Raw genomic sequence first — 25,990 nt, 5'->3', positions numbered from 1 at the left:
AAGCTTGGCCTCTGGCTGAAAGGGAGATCACAAAATGGAGAACTGAAGAGGACTAAGAGGAAGTACAGAACACAAGGTGTTCTGTACACATGGTACTCACCTCTCTTTCTTCTCTACATCTTTTGGGATCCAGACTACAACCATGTTTCTGGCAGTTTCAGAGTAAGGTAGTTCTGTCCCATTGAAATTCAATATTGAAAGCTAAGAGAAAGATAGAACGGCTGGAAATGTTAGGCTTTTGCTGGTACTATATCAGGCTACAATATTATGTTAACCAAAAAGATTATGGCTCAGTAGTTGACCTAAAAGCATATGTGGGGGTAGTGAATATGATCAAAGTACTTCTTGGGCATAAATAAAAATAGAATAATAAAACCTGTTTAAAAAAAGTGTTTTTCAAAAGAGGAAAGGAACTGGATGCCAGTGGTTCACACCTGTAATCCTAGCTACTCAAGAGGCTGAGATCTGAGGATCATAGTTTGAAGCCAGACCAGGAAGGAAAGTCCCTGAGACTCTTATCTCTAATAAACTACTCAGAAAAACCCAGATGTGGATCTGTAGCTCAAGTGGTGGAGCACTAGCCTTGAGCAAAAGGAAGCTCAGGAACAGTACTCATGCCCTGAGTTCAGCAAACACACACACACACACACACACACACACACACACACACACACACACACACACACACACACACACACACACACACACACACACACACACACACACACACACACACACACACACACACACACACACACACACACGGGAGAAGGCAAGGCACTAGTGTCTCAAGACTACATTCCTAGCTATTCAAGAGGCCGATACCTGAGGATTGAGGTTTAAGGCCAGTCCAGGCAGAAAAGTCCATGAGACTTTTAACCAGCAAAAGGCAAGAAGTGGAGCTGTGGCTCAAGTGATAGACTGCCAGTCTTGAGCAGAAAACAACTAAGCAAGAATGAGAATGCCAGGACCTGAGTTCAAGCCCCACTACTGACACCAAAAAAATAAATTAAAAATAAAAACAAGTAAATAAGTAAAAGTGAAATACTAGAATAAACCAAAGTAGAAAAAGATTAGATTACCTCCCCCTTAAACACTATATAGATTATCTCATGTTTTTGTTATTAAATCTATTTCTTTTTTTGGGGGGGGGGTGGAGCCCAGTCATGGGGCCTGAACTCTGGGCCTGGGCGCTGTCCTCAGCTCTTCAGCTCAAGGCTAGCACTCTACCACTTGAGCCACAGTGCCACTTCCAGCTTTTTTTTTTCTTTTTGCTTATGTGGTGCTGAGGACTTGAACCCAGGGTCTCATGCATGCAAGGCAAACACTCTACCACTGAGCCACCTTCCCAGCCCATACAGCTATTTCTTAACCATAAATACTTTTAAAAGTTTGAAAATCAGCTGGGAGCTGAGAGCTCAGGCCTGTAATCCTAGCTACTCAGAAGACTGAGATCTGAGGATCTCGGATCAAAAACCAGCCCAGGTAGGAAAATCCCTGAGACTCTTATCTCCAATTAACCACCAGAAAACCAGAAATGGACCTGTGGCTCAAAGCCATAGAGTGCTAGCTTTGAGCAGAAAAGTTCAGGGACAGCATCCAGGCCTGGAGTTCAAGCCTATGATTGATAAGTAAGTAAGTAAATATATATATATATAAATAAACAAATGTATGTTTGAAAGTCATCAGAGTAGATGACCTTAAGGTTCACTTTAGGTTTGATATTACAGCATTTTAATTTTCTGACTATGAGACAACTATTTGCTTTGCCCCTAAGCAGGAAACTTATACCAAACCTTCACAAACCAATCTATCTTGTGCCTGTGATTCTGAAAATTAACCTATAAAGCTGTTATTATAGAGCCTTACACACATTAAGTCACAATACTAGACAGTGCCATCATTATTCCAGCTATAGTGATTCTGAAAAACAATGTTAAAAGCAAACTATTTTTTTCCATAAATAAGGAGAAAGTGTAGAAGAGTTACCTTTTTATTTCACAACTTACTTTTGGAAACTTAATTTGATTCATCTCATTTTTGTTAGGTAACCTCTGAGGCCTAAAGAAATGAGAATTTTACTGATTTAAAATGTAATGGAATTCTGATACATAACTACTACATAGATGAATCTAGAAAACACTATAGCAAGTGATACAAGCCAGATATAATAAGACAGATTCCCATGATTTCACTTATATTAGGTACTCAGACTAGATACCTGTCTCAAAGAGATAGGAAATAGAGTAGGGATTACTAAGGGTTCAATAGAGAGAATGAAGGGTTATGGTTTAATGGATATAGTTTGAGATGATAAGAATCCTGGAGGTGGATAGTGGTAATGGTTGTATAACATGGTGAATATACTTACTACCAATTAGTTATATTTAAAAATAGTGAAAACTGCAAAGTGCTGGTGGCTCACACCTGTAATCCTAGCTACTCCAAAGCATAAGATCTGAGAAATGCAGTTCAAAGCCAATCTGGACAGAAAATTCAGTGAGACTCTAATCTCCAATTAACCAGCAAAAATCCTGAAGTAGAAGTGTGGCTCCAATGGTAGAGCCCTAGCCTTGAGAAAACAACAACAACAAGCAATAGCTCTGAATGTTCACGTATGCGCACACACACACACACACACACATGCACACACATGCACACACACGTGTGAAAATTGTACCCAAGCCTGGAAATGTATGGCTATAATCCCAGCACTTAGGAAGCTGAAGTAGAATTGTGAGTTCAAAGCCAACCTGTATTATAGTAGAGCATATATATTTAGAGCACTGGGCTACATGACAAGCCCATGTCTAAAAAACAAAAAAATTATCAACTACGCCTCCTACAATAATAAAGATAGTATCGTTTCCCTTACTTTATAGACATCTTAAATTTATAAATGAAAGAATAATGTAGAAGCATAAAGTAAATTTCCAACTTTTAGCTTGTTTTGTAAAGCCCCTCTTTCATTACTGCTGGATGGGCCAGATACATAGTTCAATAGTACTTAAAAGATGTCTTCTGTCAGGCGCTGGTAACTCACACCTGTAATCCTAGCTACTCAGGAGGCTAAGATCCAAGGATCATGGTTCAAAGCCAGCCAGGGCAGGAAAGTCCATGAGATGCTTATTTCCAATTAACAGCTATAACATGGAAAGTGGCACTGTTACTCAAAGTGCTAGTGCACTAGCCTTGAGTAAAATTGCTCAGGGACAGTGTATAGGCCCCGAGTTCAAGCCCCACCACCACCACCAAAAAAAAAAGATTTCTTCTGTCCTTCATGCTTTTACATATGCTATTCTTATTGTTTAGAACTCTCTTCCAGTTCACCTCCTGCACACAATCCCCACTTTCAGCAGTCAGCTCAAACTTCAGATGTTGGGATCAATGCCACTTGTATAGATGAAAGTGCCCTGAGTTAGGAACTACTAGGCAGAAGTATTTCCTGGCACTCAAAAAAAAATGAACTTCCTGGGAGAGAGTGAGGGAAGGGATGACATTCTTCCAAAAAAGTTATTACTTGACTTATGTAATTGTAGCCCCTCTGTATAACACCTTTATAATAACAATAAAAGCAAAAATAATAATAAAAGAAAAAGCTCTGATACCAGTACTAAACATATGAATAAATATATGTAAGGCTAATCCAAAGAAATGAATTTCATTCTTTAAACCACCCAGTCTAAGTCCCAAACGGTCCAAATCCCAAAACATAAGCAGGTATGTCTTCTGTTTGTTTCTCCCTGCTTAGTCACTACTTCTTTAACTGAATGACTATTTCCTTTTTCATTCAGATTTCTCAAAGCCTACTGTGAGGGTAAGGGAAAATCATAAACTACAATTTGGAGACAGCAGTCTACTAAGGAGATTCCGTGATAATTTACCTGCTGGAACGTTTATATTTAAGCTTTGAACCCGGAGACAATGAAGTCTTTCTATAGGGGAAGTGTGATAACTGTTGGTTAGCAAGTTGCTTGGTCTGCAAGCTGGAATCTGACATGTTCATAATAGTGAGCACTGGGAGTTTTTCTGAGAAAGCAGACCAGAAGAAAGAATGGGCGATATTACATGGAGAAAGGGAGCCAAACAGAAACATTTTAAGGATCTTATGACAAAGAAGGAAGAACTAGCTTATTCACCTCTAGCTTCCAGGGGGGATTTGCCAGGTGCTCCCATGATTCGAGGATGGCCCCTCTCAACGCGGCGAATAGATGCCCAGCATTGCGGATGCTGACAGACAGCCTGGTCACAGGTGGTTTCATCCCACTGGCTCTCATCCGGCAAGTTCATAACCATCAGTGATTTAGGAGGAAGGCCAATCCTGTACTTTTCTAGTCTCTGGAGAGTCAAGAATTGCATAAATGCGGAGTAATATTATACAGTAGCTAGATAGTCTAGGTCCTAACTGGGATTCAAATAATAAAATACTTCTATGAAACCCATTTAGGTATATGATGGTCACAGAATAATTCAGGACAGGTAACAAATATATGTGAAAATATCTCAGGGCAAGGTCCAATAGGAAGTATGGAGAGCAAAAGATCTCCTGGTAGACCATTTAACAGCCAACTGTCTAGACTTAAGCAATCTGAGCTTCATTTTCCTCATCTGTAAAACGAGGAAAAGTCTGTCCTAATCATTACAATTAGTTGTAGGCATTAAAAAGCTTGTCATACAGGGCTGGGAAGTTGGCTCAGTGTTAGAGTGCTTGCCTGGCATGCATGAGACCCTGGGTTCAATTCCTCAGCACCACATAAGCAGAAAAAAATCTGGAAGTGGTGCTGTGGCTCAAGTGGTAGGTTGCTAGCCTTGAGCTGAAGAGCTGAGGGACAGTGCTCAGGCCCAGAGTTCAGCCTCCATGACCACAAAAACAAAACAAAAAGCTTGCCATACAATTAGTTCAGAATAAATGTTGGCACCCTTTCATTTTTCTCATTAATCATCAGTGAAAAGAGGTCACCGTTTTTGAAAGGCCTTCTGATATTACAATCAATGAAGTCATGTAAGTGTTTTTAATGGCTCAAACTTTTGGAAGATGTGGTTCCATTTTCAATACACTCTAATTCCCATGAAGCAGGTAAGACATCTACCAATCGTGAATAGGCTTGTTCAAATTGCAAATAAGTGGATTTGCCATTGCTTCTCAGGTCACTGTCTTTCTATGGACTGGATATATGGCCTTAGCCAAGTAACTTCATCCCTCCCAGCCTGTTTTCCTCAGGAACAGACGTCTTAAAGAAGATTATAGAAGTGTTAAATGAGATACTACACTGTTGTGTATCATATATAATAGGTGCTTGATAAATATTATCTTCCTTTCTCTAAGATGTTTTAGGCAACCACTACTACCTTATCCTCAAGAACTATTTTCTGTGCTTTAACTCAGGGCCTAGGCACCATCCCTTTACTTTTTTCACTCAAAGCTAGTACCATACTACTGAGCCACAGCTCCACTTCCAGCTTTTTGATGAGGTAATGGATTTTGGTGCCTAACATGACTTTGAACATTGATTCTCAGATCTCTGCTTTCTAAGTAACTAGGACTACAGATGTGAGCCAGTTTACTTTATAAGGACATTGCCCATTTCACATTTGTTGAGTACAAAATGCATAGGAGGACCTTGTTTGGGGCATGGAAAACAGTAACAAACTCCTTATTCTAAACAACTTGTAACAATTTAGATCAGAGATAACCAACTATTGGCCTGGGATTACACTTGACCTATGACTTGTTTGATAGGCACTTTGAGCCAGTATTTTAAAACTGGAATCGTCCATAATGTCCAGATTTCTGGCTCCTCTTAGAGATCAAAACATCTGACAACATAGGGCCAAGTAAAGAGCAAGCGACTGGAACAGAACAGCTACTGAAGTCTTTAAGCCAGGTCTGTTCTGTCCAAGTGCAGAGTTCTCCACACCAGACCAACAGTCTAACTGAAGCAGTTTCAGTGGGAATTTATCACTGAAATGTTCTGTTGTTTCTCCAAATAGGGAAACACATCTCTATAATCATGGCTCCACAGAAGGCAGGAAAACAAGAGCCTTAAGACTGTGTATTTCAAGGAGGAGAAAAGCTGCACTATAATGTTCTCAATAGGAGAGTTTCCATGCAATTAAATATGGGGGAAAAAATACAAACTAGGGGTATGTGTCAAGGGCTAGAGCGCTTGCCTAGCTAGTGAAAGGCCCTGAGTTCAATCCCCAGAATGGGGATAGATGGGGAGGGGTTGGGCCTGACATATTAATATAACTTAAAACGCCAATGCGACACGTGGGTAATGATTCTGACGGGAAATGATGCACGGTGGACCATTTCATGAACTTAAAAAGCAAATGCAGTGTTGACAGGGGTCATCTGTGAATGTCTAGGAGCGGCTGCATGACTCGTTGAAGCTGCCGCTTCTCGCCCCTCGGTTACCTGTCTGGACTGCATGGCACTCCGCGATCTCATCAGGTTCATCTTGTCCGCGTTGTTAGTTCACGTTAAAAACAAAAGCAACAAAACTGCGTAACACTTAATGCGATCATTACTAAGTCTCGAGGCAAGCAGAATGGACAACTGCTCCAGAGGATTTGAAAGGGGAAAAGAACCCAAGAAGGTCCCGTTTCATTCCAAACGAGAAAAAAATAATGGGGACTCCTGTTGGGGGACCAAAGCAGATAACGGAGTCTTGTGGAGACCGTGCTGCCAGCTCCCGCGGAGCAGAGAAGTCTCCGGCTGGGCAGCCGCTCCCGCCTCTTTCAAGAGGCCCCGCCTACCACACCCGAAACCCCACCCCCGCCCCCGGCCGGTAAATGCCCCGCCCACAATGCCTGTGTCCCCCTAGGAAAGGCCCCGCCTATCACCCGCCTCCTTCAGGAAAGGCTCCGCCTATCAACCCGCCTCCTGTAGGAAAGATCCCGCCCAGCGGGCTCCAGACACGCCTTCGCCGCTCACGCTAGAGCTTCCTGGACCTGTAGTCGCCAAGTAGCCGCGCAAAGCACGGTGGGGAATGAACGGAAGCCTCATGAGGCATACTTCATTTGACGCGAAAGCTCCTGACGTGGTGATAATGTGAATCACAAAAAAAAGAGACAGACTGGGGAGAAAGTGAACGCCACGTTGGCTTGGACGGAAACCCTAATGGGCCAAAAACGCGGCTATCTGGAGAGTTCAGATGCTCCGACTACTTAAAGCGAGGGCGGGCTTACGGCAGGAAGGAAGGTGTGGCGCGCGTGGCACTGTGGGACACTGTGAGCAACGTGGGGTGGGACGGAAGCGTCCGAGGGCCAAACCTCAGCGACGCGGGAAGTCCGGACGCTGTGGTACCCTGAAGAAGGAGGCCTGGGGCGAAGAAAGCTCGGGCCCCGGCGGTGGCAATGGCAGAGAGGCCCGAGGACCTAAATCTGCCCAACGCTGTCATCACTAGAATTATCAAGGAGGCGGTGAGCTGCTGGGGCTGGCGGATAGGTCAGGGCGGACGGGCGGGAAGCAGGTCCTGGGCTGGTATTGGTGCTCACCTCCGCTCTCCGTACAGCTCCCGGACGGAGTCAACATCTCCAAGGAGGCCCGGAGCGCCATCTCCCGCGCCGCCAGCGTCTTCGTGCTGTATGCCACGTCCTGGTGAGTGCGGCGGAGCTACCCAGGGCACTGCTGGAGCGCAGAGAGCACCTGCCTCCAGTTGGTGGCCTGGCACACACAGACCCCAGTAATGAATCCGTGGAGGAGAGAGAGCCTCCTGCAGTTTCTACAAGTTCTGGAGCAAAGTAAACGTAATTTCGGCCTTCGCCCTTTGTGCAGGGAAAGGAAGGAGTAACTCTTAAGTCACACAAAAGCCCATACATCTAGGATGTACACGACCTCCCGCCCCCGCCCCCGTCCCCACTCTGCGTGTACTGGTTCCCATCACTCCACACCTGGCAGGAGAGAGTCTGCCAGCCTCTGATCCCTGATGGCCTTTCTCTTCTCTTTCTTCCAGTGCCAATAACTTCGCAATGAAAGGGAAGCGCAAGACACTCAATGCCAGTGATGTGCTCTCCGCCATGGAAGAGATGGAGTTCCAGCGATTCATTACCCCCTTAAAAGAAGCTCTAGAAGGTATCCCTTCTGTTTTCTGAATCATGAAGATGTTCATCCTCTGTGCTTTGATCCCCCAGTCTTGAGGCTTTCAGTATACTTCCCTTGAGGTCCAATGTCAGTACTGGGGTTGACGCCACACAGATTAGTTGGTACCATCTCAGCTGTTTGGGAGGCTGAGCTCTTTATTGATCCTCTGTGTCTCCATTTTTCTTACTATATGATGGCTACATGGTCCACCTCATGCTTCCAGTTCTGCCTTCTAACCCCACTTCTCCCTATAACAAGCGCCCGGCTTGTTATAGGTATTTATAAAACAAAGAAATATAGCAAAGGTCACTAGAAAACCCCATTTCTCCTTCCTAACAGCATATAGGCGGGAGCAGAAAGGCAAGAAGGAAGCCTCAGAGCAAAAGAAGAAGGACAAAGACAAAAAAACAGATTCAGAAGAGCCAGACAAGAGCAGGGATGAGGACAATGATGAAGATGAAGAAAGACTGGAAGAAGATGAGCCAAATGAAGAGGAGGAAGTAGACAACTGAATAGGGTGGGCAGGATGGCATTGTAGAAGATACCACCTAGAAATATCTTGTGTTTATATGAAGCTTTTCCCTGCTGGGTAAGTGGTCTTAGGCACAAGTGCCTGAGATCAAAATAAAAACTGAATAGAATTATCCAAACCAGCTCTCCCAGCCTCAGAACATCTGAATAGCAGAATCCTGATTTGCTTGATTGGTCTGAAAGTTATGACTTTTTAGTAAGGAGGATTCTGAAAGCTGATTAAATTGGCCAGTTGAAATCTTCTGTTTACTTAGGTGTAGGTTTAGGTAGTGTTTTGATCCCTGTCTCCCTGTCCCTCTATAAAAGTAATAATAATTTCCATGCTGCTGGCTGTGTTTCAGATCACAGGGGCAGTGAAGGCTCAGGACGAATTGGGGCTTTGATCATGGTCAGCCTACATTTGATTGTACAGTATTTGGCAATAGTAGCTTATTAAGAATGGCCAGGTGGCTGGGGATATAATTGAGTAATAGAGCACTTGCTTAGCATGTGCCGCTATGGAGGGCCCTAGGTTCCATCCCTAGCACCAAAGAATAGTAGTCTGAATGTTTCAGCTTTAGGAAACTACTGGAAAGCTGGGTGAATAATGAAATCCAATCTGCCATCTCTTTATTTGACACAATAACATTTTTTTTTCACTAGGCCCACTTTGCTGCAGCTCTTCTTTATTACCTGTCCATTTAACTTGGTGGGGTAGCTGAACTCTGGGCACTTATGGGCTTAAAATAGCAATGGAGATTAAAGTTGGTCATGCAAAGGTGCCACTGAGGTCTTACAAAGCACATGACTTAGTGCTACATGTACCTCACTGCCTACCACTGTAAAGCTTTAGGATGATCACCTGGAAGGTGTAAAATCCCAGGCTTTTTCTTTCCCATTTCCCAAACTGGGTGTGGCTTTGCATTCTCTTAATTTGTGACAAGCGCTAGACTTTATTTCTCCTAAACACAACTTTCTCCCTCTATGCTTCTCTTTGTTTCTTTTTACCTTTCTGCTTTCTAGTCCCACTTTCTTTTACTCACTTTGTTGGCCAGTCTAGGAACTTTGAATACCTGCTTGTATCCCAGGGTTCAGATTCTTCTGGTTCCTTAGTGTCGTGTCTTAAAAATGGTTTTATAAAACTCCTCAACCTTAAGGGAAATATGATGGTGCTCTGGAATCACATGCATGTGTGTGTGTGTGTGTGTGTGTGTGCGCGTGAGCACACACACACACACACACACACAAATCCTTCTCCTTTAACTGTCTCTAAAGTATCCTCGTTGGCTTTTCATAGTCTTATCTTCCATTCAGTACTCCAAGCACATTCTTGTCTTACTTGAGCACTTGGGGTTGGCAGGTAGTGTAATATAGTTGGATGCTTTTTGTTAAGTGAATACAGTGAAAAGTTTGTTGATAAGTGACTGAAGACTTGAGAAGATTGTAATGCTTTGTATAAATAAAGAACATTCTTGTTTAAAGTGATGACTCAGAGTTTGGTTTTGGAGAGGACCTACTGATCATGACTCAGTACAGTATGTGGAATGTGAACTGGGCCAGCCCTTTGTAACAAACATTGGGTCTTATATCACCTTGGATGACCAGTAGGTGTTGCTCTTCTAATACCAGAACAAATGTTTTCGTGACTTCTTGAATAGTTGTGTCTGGGACTGCTTTAAATGCCTTCAGGAATTAAATCTTAAACCCTATATAGTAGCATTACTGTTACCTCCTTTTTAAACTTCTTTTTCTCCTTTTTTTTTGGTGCTGGTCCTAGGGCTTGAACTCATGCCCTGGGCACTGTTCTTGAGCTTTTGTGCTCAAGGCTAACACTACCACTTGGAGCCACAGCTCCATTTCCAGCTTTTTTGGTAGTTAATTGGAGATAAGCATCTCAGAGTTTCCTGCCCCAGCTGGCTTTGAACTGCAGTCTCAGAGCTCAGCTTCCTGAGTGGCTGAGATTATGGGTGTGGGCCACCAGTGCCCAGCTTTAACCTCTGCTATTTCTTAATCACAACTCTACTACCTATCCAATCTACATAGCTATCAGATCTCAAGTCAAATTGTAAAAGTTACATTGGGCATGATGGCACATGGCAGTAATCCTAGCACTTGAGGATCATTGAAAGTTGTATGACAGCCTGTGTCACATGTTAAGACCCTTTCTCAAGAAAGTTTCACAAAGATTCAACTCAGTGGTCACTTAGGTGATTTTTCCCCTCATTTTCATCATCAGAAACATCCTTTCTTAACCCCTACAAGCACCACTCTAGGCTAATCCCTAGTCTCATCTGGATGTTGATTTTCTTTGAGCTCAGTGTCTAATTTCATCTCTGCATCCCCTAGTTTCCCCTTGGTATTAGTTAACAACTGGATCCTTTCTGAAACATGACGACTACAATCCCTACCTGCTTCCTATGAAATTAAATCTATACTTAAGACTGAGTAAGGCAGGCTCACTACCATCTATTCTAACCTTCTACCCTCCTATATAAAGCTGTTTGTGTTCTAGTCAAGAATGAGTCAGAAAACAATTTCATGAATTCTGCTCTATCCCTTAGCAAACTTACTAAGAAAAACATGTTGCTGATTTAAAGGTACAGAATTTACCAACTGAGAAAAATCTTAGGACAGCCATCAGTTTTTCCCAAACACACCTCCATCATTCCTATAGTAGTATTGGGATTAGGGAGGTGGGAGGGGGTCATACTGGGATTTGAACTTAAGCTCTTGTGCAAGCTGGGCAGGTACACAAGCCACACCTCCAGCCCTTATTACTAAGGTAATGTTACACCTTTAGCAAGGCCATACATGCCCAAAGATTGTAATCTATATTTGGATGTTAAAAGGATTTCTATCCTAACCCATTCAAAACTACTTGTATACCCTAGTCCTGTGTTTTTACCAATGGGAAGTTGAGGCTTTTTAGAGAGAATTGATTTAAGATCTTACTATTAATTTATGAAAATTGGGATTATGTCTCAGTGGTCTTTGGCCCGGCTCCTGGCTTTTGTTTTAATAAACATTTTGTCTTGGAATAATTTTAGATTTACAAAAAAAACTACAAAGACTTTTTAAGTTACAAAGTAGAATTATATACTCATCCAACTTTCTCCTCATGTTAACATCTTTTAGAACTATGGTACACTTGGTCAAAATTGACAAAGATTAATCTCACTATTCTGGTATTTAACCAGTCTTTCATATCCTTTTTCTCTTAACAAGTTGTAGAATATCAGATTGCATTTAGTGGGTTTTTCTTCAAGAGTTGAAAAAAATTACAAAACATAAAATGAAACATGTTTAAGTGAACAATTTGGTGTTAAACAACCACTACCTTTAGCTTCAAGACATTTCCCAGGCCTTCATAACCACCAAACCGCTTTTTGCTGCCCCTGCACATACTCTGCTCCAAAACCACTACCCACAGACCTCCGGTCAGATTTTAATGTACCCATTATTGTCCTGTCTGAAGCCCCTGTCAGACTTGGAAGGTTTTTTTTGGTTTGCTTTTTTAATTCTCCTGTCTATTCATATCCCATCTCCCAACCCATGGCACAGATTAGGTTCTGAGTAAATTAGTTACACTGGATTAAATTCTCACTGAAATGAGAAAACAGTCTGATGCTGAACTCAACAACTCTAAAGTGCTCAGTCTGCGAAAGTGGACTTAAGTTATTGTGTTAGGCCATTGTGGTGGTGTTTTCCTTGATGCTCATTGTTCTTTCATCAATAAACCAGTGCCAAGTTTGCCCGGGGAGGGTAACAGAACTGCAAAGTGAACTCGGGTGAAAGCTGGGGTGAAGGTAGGGTTAAGCCCGCCTCACACTCCCGCAGAGATCCAACGGGCCCACGTGGTAGCTCTGTGGTCCAGCCAGCGCCAGAGAAGTCCTAGCACCCGGAGGGGTGGCTCTGAAGCCCGAGGGCATATCCGATTGGCCGGGGAGGGGGAGGGGCCTCGCGGGAACTGGCCAATTGTCCCTTGAATGCCCATGCAGGGCGTGGTTTCACGCTATGAGGGGCGGGCGGGAGGGGGGGGGAGCTGCTTCCGGGTGAGCCGCCCCGCCCCCACGTGGGACCCGGAGCCTGGAGTCGGGAGACCGCGGTGGCTGCGCCAGCGGTTCGGAGCTCTGGCGAGTCAGGTAAGCGGGAACCGGCGTTCCAGGAGGTGACGGGCTTGAGAGGGCAGCTCCAGAGCGAGACAAGTGCTGTTGCACCGAGAATCTCGCATCCCAAGATTGTGTTGTGTCCCGAGGATTGTGTTGTGCTGCTGGGGGTGAACCTCCCTCCCCCCACCCCAGTTGCCCCGGCGCTTTAGGCTTAGACGGCCCGGCAACACCTAGGGTCGAGGCCTGAATGCAGGCCCCGTTTCTCATCTCTGGAGGCTGCCAGGCAGTCTCCATCAGAGCGGGGTCAGAGGTATCTAGCGGGCTGGAGGAAGGAGCTGGAAACAATAAGAGCCGCTTGTGCTAGGAGTCCCATCGCTTTGTCCCATTCAGTCCTTACAACAACTCATTGAGGTCGGGTTAGGTCCCCACTTAGCAGATGAGAAAACTGAGGTCACATAGCTGGAAATAGAATTTGTCCCCACATCTCAGACTCCAGAGCCCACACACCCTGCTACCAGCAGCAGCCAGATTCAGAATTACCATGACGCCCCCTTTCTTCCTTGATCCATAAACACAGCTCTGCTGGGAAGAAAATTTGAAATCTACCTTATAGTTGTGGTGGGAACTGAGGACTAGGCTGCCGAACACCCGAATTCTAGTCCAGATCTGCAGCTGACCTGCTGCATGAACTTCAGTGTTTCTCCTACTCCGGAGCCCAGTTTCAGCCTTGTTTGAATGACGTAAATTCTAAGCCAAGATATTCTAGGAGGCTGTGGAAACAGCAGCTTCTCCTTCCAACTCCAGATGTCTATCTAACCCCAAGATTATCAAAGCCCTAGGGCCAGGTGAGAGTCACCCTCTTCCTTTTATACCTAAATTAAGCTCTGGTCCAGCGGGCACAAAGTATTCAGAAAATGCAAATAGACCACTAGTCTGTCCCTTTGCAGAAACTGCCAGACAGCTGCTATTCTGAGTCTTTGTGGGACTTTGGATTTCTCAGGCTGGGCCCTTCTACCTAGCTGGCCCTCTTAACTGCCTCCTCCTCAGCTGGTACAGAGCCTACCAGATCTGGCAGGAGGTCCATACTCTCTGTGCCAAGAGCACAGCCTCTGGAATCCTCTGGAGCACAACCTGGGGCTCCTTCACAGCCACTCCCATAACTCAAATTAAATTACACCAGGTGGAGGGGTTTGTTGCCAAATCAAAAGGAGATTTCACAGTTATTGTGAAGAGCTGGGCTTCGGTGTCCTTGAAGCTGTGACTCCAGAGACACAAGCCCTGGGCAGCCTTCTGCTTAGGATCTGTGTGGTGGTTATTTTATTTCTCTCCCACCAAAGCTGCCTGGTGGACAGGGACCTCACCTCAGGTATCTCGAAACATCTATGGCCTGCATGGCTTGAACAAATGCCTTCCCTTCTATGTGGCACAGGAGTACCAGCAACAAATAGTAATCAAATGAACCACATATTTACTGTGAAGACCCTTGGTGCCAGATACATACCTCACTTCTAATTTTCTGCATAGCCCTGAAAGTTTTGGAATATTAGCCCATTTCATGCATTATCAAAGGAAGGTTCTGAAAGGCTACCAGCTTTGAGCTGAGCCAAAATCAGACCTGGTATTTGACTCTGAAACCTGTTTTTTTAATTCTCTCTTTCCCTTTCCTTTGTGTGTGGAGTGGAGTGGGATGGTGTACGTGTGTGTGTTGATGTGTTGATCCTGGGGCTTGAACACAGGTCTTAGATGCTGTTCCTAATCTTTTTTGCTTAAGGTTAGCACTCTACCACTTGAGCCACAGCTCCACTTCCAGCTTTTTGATAATTAGAGATACATGGATTTTCCTGCCCTGGCTGGCTTTGAACTGAGATTCTCAGATCTCATCCTCCTGAGTAGCAAGAACTACAGGCAGGAGCTTGAAACGTGGTTCTTTCTAAGCCACCCTATACTGCTTGCCAGCAAAGCTAACCTGTAATGACATGAGTCAGTGGATATGCTAGACCTCATGGTAGCATATTCCTGTGAATGATGTGACATAGGACTTAAGCTGAAAGGTGCAAGTTTCCTTAATTTGGGGGGAGAGAGTCCCTCCCCCCAGTGGGAAAATGTTCCAAATTTTGAGGGTTTTTCACAAGGCACACCTTGGCCTTGTGTACAAGGTTTGTTCAGGACATTTTGCAAAGATGTTTACTAAGTACTGTTTGTAACTGACTGCATCTGTGTGGTAGAGGTCACAGTGCACTAGAAGCCAAGAAGAGCCTCAAGGTCAATTCCTTCCTCTGTGCCTCACTCACTGCCATCTCAAGACCATCTTCCACATTAAAATGGAAGGAATTAAGTGGGATCGCTAATTTTCAGTCTTTAAATTCTTTCAGCACTGAGATCTGTTTCTCAGTCTATTGTCTTTCTGACCATCCCTCACCCCCAATGAAAGTTCAGTTTGCAATGAACCTGCTCTAGCTTCTCTTCCCTTCCCTACCTCTCCCAGGATCCTCAGGGTGAAACTTGGACAGCCCAGCTCCTAGCAACCCTGCGTCTGATAAGCCTGGAGCCTGTGTCTGTTGTTCCCTTAGGCTTCTAAAGGATGTTCCTTTAGGACAGTGGAATACAGGTTTGAATTCCAGAATCTAGGGTGTGCTGCAAAAGTTATGTACAAGAGAATAAGTCAGAGCATAGACGTGGTTGTAAAGTTTGATTTAGCCAGGTGCCTCATACCTGTATTCCTAGCTACTTAGCTACTCAGGAAGCTTAGATATGAAGATTCCTAGCTACTTAGCTACTCAGGAAGCTTAGATATGAAGATTACGGTTCAAAGCCACCCTAGGCAGGAAAATCTGTGAGACTTGTATCTCCATTAAACTACCAGAAAAAGCTGAAGTAGAACTGTGTTTCAAGTGGCTGAATGCTAGCCTCGAGGAAAAGAAGCCCAAGGACAGCACCTAGGCCATGAGTTCAAGGTCCCCAGGACTGGTGCACGAGCGCACGCGCACATACACACTCTCTCTCTCTTTTTTCAGAATGACTTTGAACAAGTCACATAACTCCTTTGAACCTTTGTTTCCTTATCACTAAAAGTCAGGACAGTTCTTGCCCTTGAACAAGATAATAGAAATATAAAGTTCCAACTCCAGGGCCCAGCACATTACTGATACATGAAGTATAGTTTCTGTTATTTTTTCTCCAGCTCTCCAGCATACAAAGCAGAAACAGTATGGTGAGAAGAGATACCTACCTACTGAATCAAATGTTTACTAGTAATATGGAGGTGTAGTATGTACAATCTTGTACTTGGGGTCTAGACCAAAGTCAAACCCTAGCTGCTAGTACACACTAGCTGTGTATTCTTGGGGAAGTAACTTAACCTCTCTAAGTCTGCTCCTAGCAGACTTGAACGAAGTCTTACAGAAAATAGACAAACTGGACCTCCTATCTGCTGAATGATTGTTGAGACAGCCCTGGGACTCTGGCCTGCCTGCATCCAGTGATGAGGCTGGCCCACCCAGGGGTGTGGTAGCTGAGTGAGACCTTGTGTAGCTCCTGATAATTCCTACCCCAGCAAGGAGGAAGATAGGATAAGAGGAGCCCCTGGGCTGATTGTAGGGGACAGGCAGAAAGACTGTACCAGCACACTGACCACCAGTGTTCTAGTCCTGTTTTACCCTCTTAACTTGCTGAGTGACCTTAGGTAAGTCCTTGCCCTCTCTGTAGCTTGAGCATCCATTTGTACAAGGAGCAGTTGGACTAGGGCCTACCAGACCCTGCAGCTCTAATTTTCTCCCTTTGCTTGGCTATTCATTGTTCCTCCAGGCACCTCTAAAAGGAAATATCTAAAATGGAACTCTTCCCAGTCATCTCCCACTCTAGTTTCCCATCATCTTCTGGCCCTGGCCCTGGCCCTGCTGCCCTCCAGGTCAGGCGAATTTGGAGCATTTGCCCTAAGAGACTGACTCTTGGCTGACTCAAGATGGCCCTTCCTTCCTGCCTCCTGGCTCCTCAGAGCCTCTGTGCTCCTCTGCTTCCTGTCTGCTCTGTGCAGCCACAAGATTTATCTTCACGGTGGCTTTGACCACAGCTTTACTCCCTGCTCAGAACTTTTTCCTGGCTTATTCTGGCCCCTCTTGTCCCCTCTTCTTCTGCCTATCTTCGGGACAGTGAGCAGCCATCTCCCATCCCCTTACCTGAAGGCACACTGTCCTCCCTTCCCCAGTCTGGCTGAACGCATACACCTGCAGAACAGAATGCAAACCCTCCCAACTCACATGGGACCCAAGGCCCTAGTGTGTCATGTGCCAGGCTCCTCACTCTGCAGTGCACTTTTAGTCAGCTTGTGAACTTGGGAGGAAGTCACCTGTGAATATGCCGGCTCCACCTGGCACATCATAGGGGCTCAAGGCACAAAAGTGATGCTCTGCTTCTTTCTGTCTTCTGTCCCTCCCTTGCTTGGCATGGCACTCATACTGTCTTCTACTTCATAGTAATCAGTGTTTACTAGCAGAGTCCTTGGGAGGGAGAGGTGAAATGAACTCATCCTGGGCCCTGCCCTGCAGAAATTCCTTCTACTGGCATGAGATAAGCTGGGCCACAAGGGCTGTTTCATAAGACACACTGCAAAGCAGGAAATATCAGCCCAAGAGGAGGAGAAGCTAGAGGCTTTGGGTGTGGGAGGTTGTGGGGAGAGCTCAGTACTTCCAGGTAAAGGGGACAAGGTGCCGCTCAGTGGGGAGGGCAGCTGGGTGTCTGGCCCTCTATTGGCCTTACAGGTACTATTTGGTGGCTTTGTATATGTTGTGCCTAGTTCAAAGACCATACACCAAGGAGTTAGCAGCACTTTTTTTGATGAAGGTAGAATTACAGGATATTTTTCTCTTTTTGCTTACCTGTATCTTTCTAAGATTTCTGCTGGGATCATAGGGATATGCAAAGTTAAAATCTTGGCTGGACCAGTGCTTTTTGAAGTATGAGTAAGCAAGGATGCATTCTGGTTTTCTTTCTTTTTTATTTCCAATCCTTTGGTTAAATAACTAGTAACTTTTTACAGTGTGTGTGTGTGTGTGTGTGTGTGTGTGTGTGTGTGTGTGTGTGTGTGTGTGTGTGTGTGTGTGTGTGTGTGTGTGTGTGTGTGTGTGTGTGTGTGTGTGTGTGTGTGTGTGTGTGTGTGTGTGTGTGTGTGTGTGTTGTACCAGTCTTGTGGTACTTGAACTCAGGGCCTGGGAGCTGTCTCTCAGCTTCTTTTGCTCAAGGATAGCACTGTACCACTTGAGCCACAGCTCCATTTCAGGCTTTTTGTAGTTTATTAAAAATAAAAGAGTCTCAGGCTCAGGAGTCTAGCTCATGCCTGTATACCTACCTACTCAGGAGACTGAAATCTAAGGGTTAAGGTTCAAAGCAAGCCTGGGGAGGAAAGTCCATGAGACTTATCTCCAGTTAAATTTAAAAAGTTGGAAGTAGAGCTGTGGTTCAAGTGGTAGAGCTCTAGTCTTGAGCTCAAAAGCTCAGGGACAAGCACCCAGGCCCAGACTTCAAGTACTAGGACCAGCAAAAAAAAAAGTCTCAACAACTTTCATTCCCCAGGCTGACTTCAAACCCTGATCCTCAGATCTCAGGCTTCTGCATAACTAGGATTGCAGGTGTGAGCCACCGATGCCCAGTGTAAGTTGTTACTTTTGTGTGTCAGGGCTTGAATTCAGGGCCTAGGCACTGTCCCTGAGCTTTTTTCTTAAGGCCAGCATCTACACTTATGCCATAGCCTCCATTTCCAGATTTTTTTGTTTTATTTCTGATTTTTATGATTTCTTACCCTTAATTGGAGATAAGAGTCTCACAAACTTTCTTGTTTGGGCTGGCTTCTAAGCATGAGCCTCAGATCTCAGCTTCCAAAGTAGCTAGGATTACAGGTGTGAGCCATTGGCACCCAGTTTTCCTATATATTTTTTTTTTTAATCAAGACTAGCACTCTACCACTTGAGCTATGGGTCCACTTCCACCTTTTTTGGGTGGTTAAATGGAGATAAGAGTCTCATGAGCTTTCCTGCCCAGAGTGGCTTCAAACTACAGTTCTTAGATCTCAGCCTCCTGAGTAGCTAGGATTTCAAGTGTGAGCCACCAGTGCCCAGCTTAGTTGTTACTTAAAAAAAAAAAATGCTGGGAATGTGGCTCAGTTGGAAGAGTGCTTGCCTTGAATGCATGAGGCCCTGGGTTCAATTTCAGCCCCACATACACAGAAAAAGCCAGAAGTGGCACTGTGGCTCAAGTGGCAGAGTGCTAACTTTGAGCAAAGAGCAGCTCAAGGACAGTGACCAGGCCTTGAGTTCAAGCCCCAGGACTGGCAAAAAAAAGGGGGGCGGGGCTGGGAAGGTGGCTCAGTGGTAGAGTGCTTGTCTTGCATGCATGAGGCCCTGGGTTCAATTCTCAGCACCACATAATCAGAAAAGCCAGAAGTGGTGCTGTGACTCAAGTGGTAGAGCACTAGCCTTGAGTTGAAGAGCTGAGGAATAGTGCTAAGGCCCAGAGTTCAGGCCCCAGAACCAACCCCCCCAAAAAAAAATGCTGGGTGCTGGTGACTCCCACCTGTAATCCTAGCTACTCAGGAGGCTGAGATCTAAGATTGGTGGTTCAAAGCCAGCCCAGGCAGGAAACTCCATGAGACTCTTATCTCCAATTAACCACCAGAAAATGGAAGTGGCACTGTGGCTCAAGGGGTAGAGCACTCACCTTGAACTGAAGAGCTCAGGAACAGCACCCAGAACCAGAATTCAAGCCCCACGAACAACAGCTATATATACAAACAGACAGACAGACAGACAGACAGACAGACAGACAGACAGATAGATGCCAGACAGTGTTCGGTCTTTAGATCGATTCCTCTGAAGCTTTTGAAGGGTTCCTTTCACTCTTCCTACCTTGTGGACCAGCAGGGATGTGGAAGAGCCATCTTCTAGATGTGACCGTCTCTTGAACATAGGATTCATGTCTCATGGTCTCCTGTTGCCCCCACAGAGCTGAGTCCCAGCACACAACCCAGGAGCCTTGATTACATCCAGCTGACACCCTCACCATGCAGCCCCAGTCGGTTCTGCACAGTGGGTACTTCCACCCACTGCTTCGGTTCTGGCAGGGAGCCAACACCACCCTCAGTGCCTCCAACCTCATCTACCCCATCTTTGTCACGTGAGTCCCCAGAAATGGGCCTGGTCTGATCTGCCCAGGGTGGGGGGCAGTGTGTGACTGAAGCAGACATCAGTCTGATGATCAGGGGTTAAAGTGGGCTGACAGAATCAGAAGTGTTAGAAGTGGCCTAAAGGTTAAGAATAGCAGTCTTAGGGATGACACAGCCTGGAAATGAGCTCACCCCATTTGTAAAAGAAGTACCTTTGCCAGTTACCCTGAGCTTCTGCAATAGGTTCTCACAGTGGCATAGTACTATGTATGTTAGACATGATTGTTAATAATCATGCAATCGTGATTATTAATGATAGTAACAAACATTTGCTGAATACTTACTGTGTACCAGGTACTGTGCTAAGCACTTTATTCAATCTTTTTTGTTGTTTTTTTTTTTTTTTGGTGCCATTTCTGGGGCTTGAACTCAGGGCCTGGGGCTAGCACTCTACCATTTGAGCCACAGTCCACTTCCAGCTTTTTTTGTAGTTTAGTGGACGTAAGAGTCTCACAGACTTACCAGCCCAAGCTGGCTTCGAACCAAAGTCCTCAGATCTCAGCCTCTTTAGTAACTAGAATTATAGGCATGAGCCACTGGGCCTACCTCAATCTCTTTTTCTTTCTCTTCTTTTTTTCTTCATTCCTTTCAGCATCCACATGAGGGATAAATAGATATGTCAATTCATGGCAAGAACTTTTGTCTATTTGTTCATTTTTATATTATCAACACTTACAATAGTACCCAGTAGATAATAAGTACTTAATACAGCCAGGTGCTGGTGGCTCACACCTATAAGCCTAGCTGCTGTGAAGTCTAATATCTGAGAAAGTCTGTGAGATTCTTACCACCATTTAATCACCAAAAAGCTAGAAGTAGAGCTATGGCTCAAGTGGTAAAGTGCCAGTCTTGAGTGGAAAAAGCTAAGGGATAGCTCCTACACAGATCCTGAGTTCAAGCCCCCAATTCTGGCACGCGCCCATGCACACACACACACACAAAATACTCAGTATATTTTTGTTGAAGGGACTAAGGTTCAAGTTGGCCAAAGTTGCCCAGTAATCAGAATGCATGGGATAGGAAGCCAGTACCTTCTAGCTTCAAAGTCCAAGTTCTTAAGCACTGACTCTTTCCTGTGGTTACTGTTCTTTGAGTACAGCTGCTCTCACTGCCACTGTTATTCTTGTTGTTCCTATTATTCTTATTTCAGGCCCTGGGCTTGGCTAGGCAAGGGCACCAGAACCTGAATCCCACCCCCATCCTTCCATCTCCACTCCTGCTTCCCTTCCCAGCTTCCTGGCCACCCCTCCCACTCACCCTACCACCAATGGCCCTTCCCACTGCCCCCACTCCATAGCCCGCCTCTCGCTCTTGTAGGGATGTTCCTGACGACATCCAGCCCATCGCCAGCCTCCCAGGAGTGGCCAGGTAAGAGATGGGCGGGGAGGGTAAAAGGATGGTGTGGGAAGAGATTTCATGGTTGAGGGTACCAGAAGGAAGCATCAGACCCAGAAGGTGGCAGATCCAGACAGGTAAACTGAGGACAAGGGTTTTCTGGGGACTGAAGCTATAGCCCAGTGTAGGAGATAGCCTGATAAGATAATGCATACTCGCTCCATCACCTTGGTCACCATAGCAAAGGCTGTTGCAGAGAGAAGCTGAGCTAGAGGGAGAGTTCAGTAAGAGAACCTTGGAGGTTCACCCACAACTAATTCCATAACCCTGCTGCTTTGGTGCCTGGCTTTGGGTGGGTGCATTCCTCCCTGCGCTATTTGTGGGATTTTATGCCCTCCTGCTGCTGTGTGTAACTTGGCTTCTATCAAAAGTGCAGTGGGGAGGGAGGGATTAGAGGAACCTGCTTACTTCAGTCCCTCTCCCTTCCTTCCCCTCAGGTATGGAGTGAACCGGCTGGAAGAGATGCTGAAGCCACTGGTGGAAGATGGCCTACGCTGTGTGCTGATCTTTGGTGTCCCCAGCAGAGTTCCCAAGGTGAAGAATCAGAGGAAGGAGGGAGGCTGGGCCAGAGTGGGCTGAGGTTACACACTGGCCTAGTCTTCCCCTCCTACTTTGTGCTAACATGGGTGTCATTGGTCGATGACCATCATGACTGCTCTTAAATAACACTTGTGTAGGGCCAGGAAGTTAAGTAGGGCTGTAATACCCTAGCTAAATAAGTCAAGCCCCCTCTCTGCATCTTTGCTGTCCTCTCTGCAAATGGGCTGGTCCCCCATGCAGTGGCTATGATGTAATTACAAGAAAGGGCCTGGCTGTGCTCTAACAAATGTGGCTCCCAGATCTTCATATGTCACACATACCATGTTCTTCTAGGATGAGCGGGGCTCCTCAGCAGACTCCGAGGAATCCCCAACTATAGAGGCAATCCGGCTGTTGAGGAAGACCTTCCCCAGCCTCCTGGTGGCCTGTGATGTCTGCCTGTGTCCCTACACCTCCCATGGTCACTGTGGTTAGTTCCTCCCCTCCCTTCCCACCAGCCCTGCAGGCATATACCTCCACTTGCCCAGCTCTCCCCAAAGCTGGGCCCAAAGTGCTCTGGAAACCCAGCCATCTTGTCCCACAGGGCTTCTGAGTGAGAAGGGAGCTTTCCAGGCTGAGGAGAGCCGCCAACGGCTGGCTGAGGTGGCACTTGCCTATGCCAAGGCTGGTGAGTAAAGTTCCCAGCAGGGACTGGGAGGTGGCAGAGTGGGTAGGAGGGGTTGGGAGTTCTGAAGGCCACCCTCTGCTCTCCAGGATGTCAGGTAGTAGCCCCGTCGGACATGATGGATGGGCGCGTGGAAGCTATCAAGGAGGCCCTGATGGCACACGGACTTGGCAACAGGGTACTGGCAAGGCGTGCAGGGAGGGACATGGGCAGGGAGGAAAACACCAGGACAAATCCTGCCCCCAAGTACCAAGAATCAGACAGCACCAGATGAGGGCTTTAAGAGCTGTCTAGACTTTTCCTCAAATTGGGAAACCAAGGCTGTGAGTCTGCAGTGAGTCTGGGCTATGGGCACTGCTTCCTAGCTGAGATCCTGTATCCTCATCTTTTCACCCTGAGGCATCTAGAAAGGATTGGCTGGGCCTATACCCCCACTGTCTCTCCGTACAGGTATCAGTGATGAGCTACAGTGCCAAATTTGCTTCCTTTTTCTATGGACCTTTCCGGTAAGTGGGGCAGGCAGGGGTCTGTTACTTTATATGCCACTTGGGGGCAAAGCTGGAGTCCATCCTGGTGACTTTGCTTTGCAGGGATGCAGCCCAGTCAAGCCCAGCTTTTGGAGACCGCCGCTGCTACCAGCTGCCCCCCGGAGCCCGGGGTCTGGCCCTCCGTGCAGTGGTGAGTGACCAGAGCTTGGGTCTCTCCAACCCTAACCCCAGCCTGTCCCCTTCCCAGCATTGTCATCCCCTCCCCCCTTTTTTCTGCATCCTTCAGGACCGTGATGTTCGGGAAGGAGCCGACATGCTTATGGTAAAGCCAGGAATGCCTTACCTGGACATTGTACGGGAAGTGAAGGACAAGGTGAGTACGAGGCAAAGGGAGCAGCTCAGGGGGCTCAGAGCCTTCACCTGTGGATACAAGGACTTGGAGGGAGGGGCTCTGAACTCTTGAGTTGGAAGCCCTCTTCCCCAAGCAGTCCTTCCCACTCACTCCTCCCAGCTAACAATCTAGCTGCTACACCTGAGTTTGCAGGGGCCTTTCAACAGCTCTGATTGAACAACCCTAGAACAGGCTGGGCTGCCAGCAGCCATGATTCAGAATAGGGATCAAGACCATCACAGCATGGGCAGGGAGGGAGGAACACTCCTAGAGCACATGCACCCTCCACTTTAACCTACATACCCATGACTGCTTTCCTTTAGCACCCTGAGCTCCCGCTTGCTGTGTACCACGTGTCTGGAGAGTTTGCCATGTTGTGGCATGGAGCCCGGGCTGGGGCCTTTGATCTCAAGGCTGCCGTGTTGGAGGCCATGACCGCCTTCCGCAGAGCAGGTAAACAGGCAGGGTGGGGTTTGTGACCTGCCATGGGGACTGATGGGCACTTTGCCCAGATAGGAAAACAAAATCATTTGAAGCCTGCACTCTTTGTCTGAAAGTTCTGATTTCTTCAGCCTCCTGAGTAGCTAGGATGGACAGGCATGAGCCACCAGCACCCAGCACTTGAACTCCATTTATTATTTATTTATTTATTTATTTATTTATTTATTTAGGTGCCAGTTCTGGGGCTTGAACTCAGGGCCTGGGCACTGTCCCTGAGCTTTTATGCTTAAGGCTTTTTTTGTAGTTTATTGGAAATAAGGGACTCACAGACTTTACTACCTGGGCTGGCTTCAAACCACAATCCTCAGATCTCAGCCTCCTGAAGTAGCAAGAAGTATAGATGTGAGACACCAGTGCCTAGTTTCTACTTCTTTTTTGCTTTGAGAACTTAAGCCATTTCTGTCCACTTTCAGGCCTCTATCTGTAAACTAGGGTACATGGTTATCCTGAGGATTCAGTGATACTGTGGGTATTTGACATATACTTACTGCTCCATAAACAGGAGCACGTTTTGTTACTGTTGCATAGCATCCTGGTCATTGGGATGGATTCCAGCTTCAGCTCCAGCTTTGGGTGCAGGGGCAGCCAGAGATTTAACACTAGACCCTGACCTACCCCATTCACTGGAAAGGTGCATAGAAACAGAAAGCAAAGGGGCTGGGAAGGTGGCTCATTGGTAGAGTGCTGCCTTGCATGCATGAGGTCCTGGGTTCAATTCCTCAGTACCATATAAGCAGAAAAAAAGCTGAAAGTGGCGCTGTGGCTCAAGTGGTAGAGCATTAGCCTTGAGCTGAAGAGCTAAGGATCAGTGCCCAGGCCCAGAGTTCAGCCCCCATGACCAACAACAACAACAAAAAGAAACAGGAAGCAAATTGGGTACTATAGCTGACCACTGATCCCTGAAGGGAGACAGTGTGGCCTAGGATCAGCCAGTTTTCCTAGATGCCATAAGGTGACCTCATGGCAAGGAGAGAGGTTTGTACAGCAAGAAAACAGAGATACCACATTTTAAGAGGAGTCTTTATTAAAAGGCCAGTGACTGCATGGTAGACTCCTGTCTCAAAGAGCAGCAGCCCCCCCCAGAACAGAGCTAGTACTAGCTTTTAAAGACAAAAACCACATGCTTGGAGTAGTGACTAAGCCTTAACAGCCTTATCAGAGGTGTTATACATAAAACAAAGCAAACTAGATAAGGATACTTATGTCTAATAAGCGTGTTATACATAGGCAAAACCAGCTATCCTGGGGAATAATCAGGGCCATCAGGACCCCAGTTATCTAGGGGAAGCATGGCTTTCCTGGAGCTCAACAATTCATGATACATCTGTAATCCAAAGAATGTCCTCTGTCACCTCTAGAGTTCGCAGAAAGTCCCCATCTTCTATTAACTTTATTTATTTATTTATTTGCTGTTCCTGGGGCTTGAACTCAGGGCCTGGGGACTATCCTTAAGCTTCTCTGTGCTCAAGGCAAGTGCTCTACCACTTGAACCACAGTGCCACTTCTGGCCTTTTCTGTTTATGTGGTACTGAGGAATCAAACCCAGGGCTTCGTGCATGCTAGGCCAGCACTCTACCACTAAGCCACATTCCCAGCCCCGATTCTATTAACTTTTATTAAGATGTCCTTATTTCTAGAGGAGGTCTCAGCAGTGTCTATAGCTCAGTTTCATTGCAGTGCCGGGCCTTGACTTCCACATACCAGCATAGGAAGGGAACTTGAAGTCACCTGTCTCACCCCCTGCATTTCATGCATTGGCAAACTGAGGCCCAGAAAGAGAAAATGCCTAACCCAAGGTCTGGAGATGACTGAAACCAGGCTCAGACTTAGACTGTGTCCTTACAGGCTGCAACCTTCATGGTGGCCTCCTTGCCTGAGCCTTGTTCATCTCCCAGGTCTGCTCAGAACTGACACTTTGTTTCCTCCCCTGCTTCCCCACACAGGTGCTGATATCATCATCACCTACTACACACCTCAGCTATTGCAGTGGCTGAAGGAGGAGTGACAGAGAGGACAGGACTCAAGAGCCAGACTTTGAGAAGGTTCCCAGAGCCATGGAGATGTGAAAACCAAAGTAAATGCTGCTGTTTGAA

General features: G+C 46.1%; 3 protein-coding genes across 7 annotated transcripts in view; 2 read left to right on the top strand and 1 right to left on the bottom strand.

Annotated features, from left to right (window-relative positions):
* CUNH9orf43 (chromosome unknown C9orf43 homolog) overlaps positions 1-13,350 on the bottom strand; it is a 24,139-nt gene extending 10,789 nt beyond the window's left edge. For 2 of the 4 annotated variants that reach the window (XM_070011987.1, XM_070011994.1), the window contains exons 1-5: positions 6,419-6,670; positions 4,140-4,338; positions 3,885-4,029; positions 2,010-2,061; positions 101-201 (exon numbers count right to left, since the gene is read on the bottom strand). In XM_070011987.1, coding sequence (XP_069868088.1) covers positions 101-201; positions 2,010-2,061; positions 3,885-4,029; positions 4,140-4,338; positions 6,419-6,460 — 539 coding nt within the window. In that variant the 5' untranslated portion in view covers positions 6,461-6,670. Of the gene's footprint in view, positions 1-100; positions 202-2,009; positions 2,062-3,884; positions 4,030-4,139; positions 4,339-6,418; positions 6,671-13,311 lie in introns of those variants that run through there. The other 2 variants (XM_070011991.1, XM_070011999.1) reach the window with 2 other exon arrangements.
* On the top strand, positions 6,971-9,845 carry Pole3 (DNA polymerase epsilon 3, accessory subunit). Its single transcript, XM_070011986.1, has 4 exons — positions 6,971-7,425; positions 7,518-7,603; positions 7,959-8,077; positions 8,426-9,845. The coding sequence occupies exons 1-4, from the start codon at positions 7,360-7,362 to the stop codon at positions 8,596-8,598; spliced, it is 444 nt and encodes a 147-aa protein (XP_069868087.1). The 5' UTR covers positions 6,971-7,359; the 3' UTR covers positions 8,599-9,845.
* On the top strand, positions 12,653-25,990 carry Alad (aminolevulinate dehydratase). 2 transcript variants are annotated; one of them, XM_070012015.1, is made up of 12 exons: positions 12,653-12,738; positions 19,699-19,869; positions 21,236-21,286; positions 21,751-21,847; positions 22,187-22,322; positions 22,437-22,520; positions 22,607-22,695; positions 22,968-23,023; positions 23,108-23,195; positions 23,292-23,378; positions 23,720-23,849; positions 25,841-25,990. In XM_070012015.1, exons 2-12 carry the CDS (start codon positions 19,757-19,759, stop codon positions 25,900-25,902), a joined length of 993 nt encoding a protein of 330 aa, XP_069868116.1. In that variant the 5' UTR covers positions 12,653-12,738; positions 19,699-19,756; the 3' UTR covers positions 25,903-25,990. The 2 variants fall into 2 exon arrangements, with proteins under 2 accessions (XP_069868116.1, XP_069868126.1); XM_070012025.1 differs by lacking the exon at positions 12,653-12,738 and adding an exon at positions 18,275-18,351.

This window comes from Dipodomys merriami, unplaced genomic scaffold (genome assembly GCF_024711535.1).
Source record: "Dipodomys merriami isolate MVZ:Mamm:240054 unplaced genomic scaffold, mDipMer1.0.p SCAF_11, whole genome shotgun sequence".
Lineage (NCBI taxonomy): Eukaryota > Metazoa > Chordata > Mammalia > Rodentia > Heteromyidae > Dipodomys > Dipodomys merriami.
Note: the sequence above shows the minus strand (reverse complement) of the source record. Positions and strands in the feature narration are given on the sequence as shown.

Bases quoted from the DNA above. Each gene is read 5' to 3' on its own strand.
- Pole3 (XM_070011986.1), top strand. From the start codon at position 7,360: ATGGCAGAGAGGCCCGAGGACCTAAATCTGCCCAACGCTGTCATCACT. The intron at 7,604-7,958 runs GTGAGTGCGGCG...TCTTTCTTCCAG, and splicing joins GTGCTGTATGCCACGTCCTG to TGCCAATAACTTCGCAATGA. The intron at 8,078-8,425 runs GTATCCCTTCTG...CCTTCCTAACAG, and splicing joins CTTAAAAGAAGCTCTAGAAG to CATATAGGCGGGAGCAGAAA.
- Alad (XM_070012015.1), top strand. From the start codon at position 19,757: ATGCAGCCCCAGTCGGTTCTGCACAGTGGGTACTTCCACCCACTGCTT. The intron at 21,287-21,750 runs GTAAGAGATGGG...CCTTCCCCTCAG, and splicing joins AGCCTCCCAGGAGTGGCCAG to GTATGGAGTGAACCGGCTGG. The intron at 21,848-22,186 runs GTGAAGAATCAG...ATGTTCTTCTAG, and splicing joins TCCCCAGCAGAGTTCCCAAG to GATGAGCGGGGCTCCTCAGC.